The sequence below is a fragment of the Sinocyclocheilus grahami genome, unplaced genomic scaffold, assembly GCF_001515645.1.
Source record: "Sinocyclocheilus grahami isolate Dianchi unplaced genomic scaffold, SAMN03320097.WGS_v1.1 scaffold743.1, whole genome shotgun sequence".
Lineage (NCBI taxonomy): Eukaryota > Metazoa > Chordata > Actinopteri > Cypriniformes > Cyprinidae > Sinocyclocheilus > Sinocyclocheilus grahami.
In genome coordinates, this window is record NW_015505922.1 from 736726 (window position 1) to 745973 (window position 9248).

At 35.8% G+C, this 9248-nt stretch overlaps 1 protein-coding gene across 1 annotated transcript in view; it reads right to left on the bottom strand.

Annotated features, from left to right (window-relative positions):
* Nucleotides 1-3544, bottom strand: part of LOC107560794 (FERM, RhoGEF and pleckstrin domain-containing protein 1-like) — a 78064-nt gene extending 74520 nt beyond the window's left edge. Inside the window, exon 1 of the mRNA XM_016245062.1 lies at nucleotides 3359-3544. Within this exon, the coding sequence (XP_016100548.1) occupies nucleotides 3359-3532 (174 nt within the window). The 5' untranslated portion in view covers nucleotides 3533-3544. The remainder of the gene's footprint in view (nucleotides 1-3358) is intronic.
* Nucleotides 3545-9248: the final 5704 nt, after the last annotated feature.

A 9248-nucleotide genomic window follows, 5' to 3' on the forward strand; every position in this document is an offset into this window, starting at 1 on the left:
CACGGACACGGCCTCGGCTCACTTTGTGTCCCAAATTAGTTCTTGTCCATTTGCATATACAGATTGTTGCGCTATCTGAACGTGCATTATTTACCTCCAGCGAGCGTATAGCTGATGTTTCACTTCACTGCCTTTCAATTTGAATTTCTGGAGCGAACGTCCTTTCAGAAGCTCTGAGGCTTCACTTCGGCTTGCCTCTTTTGTCATGGTTTATTTCTTATTCAAAGAATTCATTTTTTATTCAAAGAATAACCTCACAGTTGTGTCGCCGGTACAGATGAGAGAATTTCATGGTCTGATCACTCTAACTTCATTCATTTTTACTGACATTTCTGGCTTTATATATATTATATATAATATATATATATATATATATATATTGTATTTTATACTGTATTTTTAATCAAAAACCTTAATAAATCTTACCGGCCCAGATCTAAAGCAGTTATCACTGTCAAATCTAGTCAAGATAAGTATGAAAGATAAATATGAAATGAGATATTGTGAGTTCAAACCCTCAGTGGGTTCCCACAGGAAATCAGCCTTTCCAATCCCAGCATGCTTCTGTCATTGAGACTAAAGAAGCTCAGCCAAAAGCATCCTCACAGCACAGATCAAACATCTCAAGCATCAGGCCGACTTATCTACATGACTGCGGGAGCTTCTATCGCATGTTGTACATCATTAGACTGACATGAGCAGATAAGAAGTGTGCTTCGTCTCATTCAATAACAAAACCTGTATTTCCCCCAAAGACGTCAAATATACACTGCTTTCACAGAAATACCAAATGTAAAAAATCAGCATGTGCTGAACTTATAATACATAAGTGGGTTGTGATTAGTGGTCGATAGATTGATCGGTTTTGCAGATTAATCAGCACCGATAATGCTGTAGCAATCGGTTATCTGCAAAATCCATATGGTACATTTTCATGGGTCAGTACTGTTTGTTTTTTTATATACTTTTGTAATAAAGTTCATCATTTTATTTAGTGTTATGTTTGTTTTCATTCAGTATCCATTTCAATCGGTTACTTAATCGGTTTATCGGCCAGTGCGGTCCAACCCAGTTACTGGTGAAAAAATTAGACGACTTCTAGTTGTGCTCATTTGTTTTATGTTGATTTAATATTTTAATTGATTCTCCATAAAAAAAATAAAAAAAAATCAATGTGTGTGAAATACGAAACCCTCCATCACCGATTCCACAAAGCCACAAGCTTATGATACATATTTATGATTTCACACCTCTGGCCTTTAGAGGACAGATAAAGTCTTTCATCCATTTTTTATCCATTTTATTCTGAGTTCTTGCCAGAGAGGATCTGCGCTGTGGCAGGTGTGTCAGATTCACTTTAGAAATCTGAAGGAGAATGCAGTGGCTTTCAATGGCTCAGTAGGAAAGCAGCTGTTCCAGGAGATTTCTGGGAAAAAGAAGAAAAGAGCAGCATTCTTCCATGCATCTTCGGATCAGCTCTGAATGCATACCACCCAAATGGGTTCTTCAACGGCTGATGGTGTAGATATGGATAGACCTAACTAGCAGGATAGACGTTATAATAATAAACATATTTATTTTAACTATAAATTTGCATTTTATGAAGAAAAGATGCTGTGAGTAGTTGCTATGTCTATGGGATATTTTTTTTGTTTGTTTTGGGGGGTTTTTGTAAATTTTTTAATCACCCACCACAAAAAAATTGATCGCCTCGAAAAGTATTAGCCACTGCTATAAAAACTGCAATAAAAAAAATTATACAAATTCTATAGACATATTTTAAATATAATAATACAACCACTCTTAAAATTATATTATAACAAAACAACAAAAATACTAAAATATTAACTAAAATTAAAATGAATATAGAATATATAATGATAAAACTAAATCTAAATATTAGTGGAAACTACAATAGTATAATATAGCATATTAATAAAACTAAATAAAACCAAAATAACACTAGCACATGAGTTAAGTTCAATTCATGCCCATTTTCAAAATAATATATGAAAAAATTATATTAAATATGAACAAACGGTGAAATAAAATGAAAAATAATTTTTTAAAAGCACAATATTTTCTAAAACGGTACGGTAGATTTAGCTGTTGACACAAAGGTTAGTTATAACACTTCAACAGCCAAGGTTATCGGGAGGTGTATTGACTGATGCAGATCTTAAAATGACCGATATATTAGAATAGAATAGAATGCTGAATGAAGTAGAGGCTACAATCTGCAATCATTAAAAACAAATTAATCCACTGACTGATTCCAACAACGAGCTAAAACCAAGTAGGCCGAAATCAAACAAAACCAAAAGAGCTGTCAAAAGCCCTGCACGCTGAAAACAAATGAAACCAAACCGCAGGGGATCCGTTTCTCCACAAGTCAGGTGTCACGTCTGGATGGAGACTGATTGTGAATCGCCTCAGGAAACCAAAAACCAATTTAGAAAGACTGACAGCGTTTAGGCTACTGGCCCACCTCGAGGCGTTTCAAAACAGGACCACAACCACAACAGAACAGGAGCTCAGCGCTTTTATAGGCCTATTAAAACAGCATCAGGTGGAGCCTGACTGTCAATACTGACTGCCCTCAGGGAATCACCGGAGAGCTGGGTGTGCCTTCAACCACCCATATACACATATTTCACAAACCCCAGAAACAAAGAGTCAGGTAACAGAATGAGCTGCCATCCATTTGTCTGCTGCTTTTCCTTCAGCTCGGGTTGTATTTTCCTGCTGAGTGGCTGGAAGATACAAAAAAGCAGGAATTCTGAGGGATTTCTCCTTCTTTTTCACTTACGCAACATGCCTGAGGAGCTTATGGCTCCCTTGGTGGCGATCAATGAGGGCATTTTCTTATTAGTGAACAAGACCGAGCTTTTCAACATCATTTACATTCCCTAGGGAGCTTAAGTGACGAAACAGGAGGGCAAGTGAACACAAAAGAGACTAAACTTGAGGTGGAAAGCAGCAGACGCTTCAGTATGTTCTTGCTGGCCTGCTGAGGTACACAGCCAGATCTAAACACTTGTGAAATGCAGGGTTTTTCCACACAATTAAACCAGAGCTGTGCTCAAAATGAAAAATTTGCTTCCTGCCTACAATTTTTAAGAAATATAATACAAATGATGCAATAAAAAGTCATTCAAATAGTGGTATGCAGCACTGTTGTCACATGACCTCCTTACATTGTCCACTGCTGTCCAGGAATTGTCTTATATGCGTTAAATGCAAATAAAATGCAATAATTAAAATAAAGTCAAACAAAATGCAATGCAATATATGTCATCCAATGCAATAAAATGCTGTGCAAGAAAATAAAAACAACAGAAAGTAAATAATGCCTTACCGAGACCGCAAAGACTTCCTGAGTGTCATCCAGCATCTTGACCCGGATGGAGACCTGTCTGCCGGGGGGCATGGTGGGGGGCCTCTGACCTGGCTCCAGCGTACTGATGCCCATGCTCTCAGGGGCCCCAAGCCTCTGGCCCGCCACTGAGGGCCGCTCCTCTGGCTCCACCATACTGCTGCAAACCCACCTGACAACACAAATAATTTAAACGTTTAGGCTATATGACGGCCAAAACACACAGACTCTATACTTTTCTCTAAAGGTGGTCTAGTGATCGCAACGGACGTTTACATAGTTTTCCTTTTTGCAGCTGGAATTTCAACCTCGCGCTGCCCTGGAAAATGCCAAGGAGCATGGAATGATTTATGATTCCTGAAATGTGTATTTCTGCAGTAAACAACTTGTGCTACTATAGCAATTTCTCACACACATCTTGATTTTAACCCTCATTCTGCCAGACTGCTAGTTATCCAAATAAACATAGCTGTTAGTTATGACTAGCTCAAAAAAATTACGACCATTGGTAAAGAAATGAACCATACAAATCAACCTGGCAGCAACAGGTCAGGTAAATTTATGTTTCGTAGACATACTTAGTGATTTCATTCCCATCTTAATCTGTTTTTCCTCGTTCATCCTTGCTAAAAATTAAAACAATGGCGGAAAATAGTTTTTCAACTCTGAGAAATCAAATCCTGTCCAGATGCAATGTAATAAAAAAAATGCAATGCAATAAAATGCAACAATATGCAATGCAATACAATGTTATGTCATTTAATGCAATTCCATGTAATAATATGAGATGTAATTTAATGCAGTAAAATGTGATACATTTCAAAGTGATAAAGTGCAATGAAATTCATTGCAATAAAATGCGCTGCAATGCAATAAAATGCAACAATATGCAATGAATTCCAATTCAATGCAAGTCAATGTAATACAACGTTATGTAATTGAATGCAATTCCATGTAATAATGAGATGTAATTCAATACAACAACATGCAATGCAATGTTCCCAAAAAATCCAATTCAATTAAATAAAATGTGATGCATTTCAATGTGATAAAATGCAATATAATGCAATTCACTATAGCAAAAATGCACTGCAATACAAAAAAATGCAATGTAATAAAATGAAATGCAATGCAATTGTATGTTGTATACATGTTTGTGACTGAACTATTACACTTTCACAAAAATCTTCTTGAACTCAACAAGGTCTTTAATACTGTAGTGACGGCTTAAAGTCAAACAATAAGCCCATCATCTCTCACCGCTGAAAAATCAGAGTTTATGGGTTTAGGAAATCATTAGGAAGGGTTTAGAGGCATTAAATCCAGGGATTTCTAACCCTAAAAAACCAGATCGCACACTGTACCTCCAAGATAATGACTGGATTATAAGCTTGCACGGTTGAACTTTTGTACACATTAAGAAGCAGAAATGTTCATTAAAGATGGGGAATTCCTTCAACTAAGACACTAAAAACAGTTTTTACTAGTTCTACTGGAACTGTCCTCATGCTAACCTGTTTTTTTAAAGAACTGAGACTTAATGAAATTTGCCCACTTACATCTAAACCCTGTTACAGACGTCCTCCAAAATATTCCTTTTTAGATGAAGTCTGGGAAGGAGAAATGCATGACGTTTTGAATGACTAGGTTTGAAGGGTCTAAATTATACAGAATTATATTTGACTGTAAAAGTAAACAGCACAAAATAAGTCTGACTTCTATTTGAAGTCACTGGAGCGCTGCCTCCTCCGATAGGAAGCGCCATTTACCCTCATATAGAGGGTTATACAATCAAATTTGTATTATTTCAGTGAACATCAATCTATTAACAGCAACAATAAACCACAGATTTAGTCTTTGCTTGTCAGCAATTTGGCAGATGTTCTGACACTGATGTCGAGTTGTTTTCTGAATACAAAAATGACTATAAACTATGATCATAAATAAGAGCATAAAATAGTGATGGACCAATATATAATATGACAGATTAATTGATTAATTTAGCCATTATGAGATAATGGACATGTCTGCACGACTAATTTAATGGAAAGTGTGTCATGATTTACATAATTCAATTACATTTTTGGGTGAACTATCCTTTTAATAGAAACATTTGTTTCACGGATAATATTTTGAATATAAATCCTGGTTAAAATTAAATATATAAAATAAAACCTACATTGGCAAAGCACAATAAAAGCAAACAGCTGGTCATATTGTTTCTAAAATGTCAGTTACTTGATATAGCCGTCTTGTTTACTGAACTACTGAACTACTGAATAAAAACAATATGACTGTGTATTCAGTGCAGCAACCCTTGTGCTTGGGTGATAAATATCCTTCATCTGCCAGCCTGTTCTCTAGACATCAGCCAATGAAGAACCTGTATCGCTCAAACACAAGATAAAAACACATGTAGCTGCATTGAATGAGTTACTACAGGAATCCCAGATGGAAAATGAGCCAAACCGCACTATTGAAGCTGATGATATGTGAGGAAACACACACACACACACCTCAGCAGATCAAACGTACAAACGGTGCGTTTGTATCAAAGAGAGACAAGAGACCAATTATCCGCTCGTAGCACTGAAAAGCTTCTCCTATGACAACCAGAAGTGGTTTCCATGGAGACTACACTTTCAATTCTTCAACAGGAACCTCAGAAGTACAGTACAAACATAACATAACAGGAACATGTACAGTAGTGCTTCCTGGTGTTTACACAACACAAACACTGCCATGAGGATTCACATACTGGAAACAAACATGACACGTGAAAAACCCCACTGCAGCACAACAAAATGCAATGCAATGCAATAAAACATCCACTAAAGAAAAATAAAACAAAATGCAACGCAATACAAAAGAATACAACATACAATAAAGCTAAATAAAATGCAATGCAATGTAATGAAATGGCACTAAATGCAATGCAATGCAAAAAAATGCAACGCAATAAAAAGCAATTTAATGCAATGCAATAAAATAAAATTCAATGCCATGCAATAAATGCAATGTAGTGCAAAAGAATGCAATAATATAAAATAAAAATGAAGAGCTGAAAGCAAACAGTGCCAGACACAAAATACCAGACACATTGCAAAACTATTGATGTTGAATTTACTCTTTCTCTCAGAAAAGTAAATTTCACAAAATTACAAATTAGAAAAAACTACAAAAAACTAAAATAATAATAATCCATTAATCACAGTTTTTTTCTTTAACCTAAAAAACTGCAGTGTAACTAAGCCACAATAAAACAAAAAACTAAAATGGGCAAAGACTGCGGGGGCGACAGACTGCACAGACTGAACTAACTAATACTCAGTGGCTTGATCACTTCTCTAACACTGAGCAGGAGCAGCAATAAACAAACACATTCCAGCACTGATTGAATCAAAGAATCACATTCCTCACCAGCACTTAGATGTGTGATAGACAGATGTGTCTGGACTGGTTAACAGGCATGAGGGGGTTTCTGCATCTACACTGCCAGAAAACCCCTCTGACTCAACTAACCACCATCTCAAAGACCCTCTGAGTCTATCTGTGGCATTATGATAACAGTAGATCCAGAGGATGTGATGTTAATGAGGTTAGAGTAGATCAATAGAGCTCAGCAGACGTTTACAAAGCTTTGTTCAGCACGGGAACAAGAGAGCGAGGGAGATGTTCACTGTAACATGAGCTTTCCTGCAATGGAAGAAGTTGGTTGTGGCTTCCATCTGCTGTTTGACATTTTGTGTGACAAAGAGGACTGCGTTATAGATGATGAAAAGAGAAGCCAAAAACATTGTTTTTCAAGGGCCACTGTTAAAAAAACACATAAAAAAATAATACAAATAAAATAATAAAAATAACGTATTTTACATTTTTTTAATTATTAAATATAATTAAATAAATATTATAATAAAATACACAATTATTGAAAAGACAATACACAATCTTCTTAATAAACATGAACACATAAGCTAATATTTATTAATCTAAATAAATAAAATATAACACAATAATATACAAATAACTTAATAAAAACGAAGAAATAAAACTATGTATTTATTAATCTAAATAAATAAAATATGATAAACCTGTTTTACCCAATTTACTTAATAAAAATAATAATAAATGAGCAAAAATCTATTTATTAATCTAAACAAATACATAAACTAAATAATAATAATAATAAATCATTTTACACAATTTAGCTACTTTCACAACTTTCTCAATTTTATTTGTTGTTTTGTTTTTTAAGATGTATTATCCATTGACAAATTTGTTGGTTAGCTATACCAATTCTGCAAATCACCAAGTGGTCATTTTATTGGTCAACACTGATAATCTTAAAACAGCCAGATTTAAGCCGATTTAATGGTGTGCCCAATGTTATCGGTCCTTCACTAAAACTTAAGAGTTACCAACCAATAATCTTGAAAAGACCAAATACTGGCAGATTAATCTGGCAAAATGACATATCAGTAAATCAACATTACTTAATCAACTAAACAGAGATAGTTAGCAGTTGATCATCTCAAATAATATCCGATTTATCGGTATTGCCTTATTTATCAGTTTATCTCTAACACTTCTGTTAACTGACCATCTGGGCACAGTTATCAACCAACATTACTGTCAGGTACTGGTTAATAATGACTAACAAAAGCAAAAGAGACTTAAAAGAAAAAATAGAGCAAGAATAGTGATGAGAAGAGAGTGAACGAGATGGAGAAAGACCAACAGGCTCCCATCAAGTCTTCAGGGGCCGGTCCACAAGCACAAACACCGCAATAAAGGGGCCCATTCTTTCCTGTCCCGGGCTGAAGTTACTGGTTACACACATTTTAACTGAATGAGTAATTGAGAGGCGGCTCCTCAGGGACCTTTAATCCCCTTCGACTGGCAGTTTCATTACCCACCCAAAACCCACTCGTTCGGGACAGAGTCTTGAGAGTCTAATTTATGCATTAACCAATGAACGTCTGCCGCTCTATTAGCCAAGCCTCACTGTATACCGGAGCGGCCCGTTAATTACAGAGAGACCGATCACGAAAACAATGCAAACACAAACAGCAGGATACAAAGACCTCTAAAGAACTGGATTTCCATTCAAACCAGAGCCATTAAAACCCACTTACAGAAACATGATGACAAATGCACCTTCATTATCTTTAATCTTCCTCGTGCTATCTTTAGTTCACTCATTTTTAACAGGCCATTTGCAGAAATTACAAAGAAAAAAAGCAAAGAAGCTCCTCTGCTGTTGGGTAAAGCTTGCGTTTTAACCATGCGCTGGTTTGAAACGCACATGATTAGAAGCGCACCGTTTACTGGTTCAACAGGTTGACCCAGCTTCTTTTGCAGGCAGATTCAACAAGACTTTCTCACACTCCAGCTTCTGCTAATATCATCTCAGAGGAGCTTCATTTATGTTTTCTCAGAGCTCATAATCTTTCCCAAAGGAGATCGGACAAACATAAAGACGAGGGATCACGTTCCCATAACCGCGAATAGATCAGATCAGCTTCTAATCTCATTTCAGCCGCATATATAGAATATAGCATATAAAGAACCAATACTACAAATTACAATAGGAGATTTGATCTTTTTATATTTTTAACAAGTTAAACTTAAGTTTAATAAGAGGTTGCAAGTGAATGTACATTTACACAACAACAATGTACCAAAAAACAGAAAAGTTTTTCCTTCGCGTTTTTGAAAAGTTTTGCATACGGACAACTAGGGCTGAATGATTAGTCAACATTATTAACAATAAAAAATTTATGACAAATATTTTTGTTTTCGAATAGTTGTGTGATGTAATGTAAGGGCCTGCAATTACACAGTTTGACCAGTGTGGCGCTGTAGCGCATGA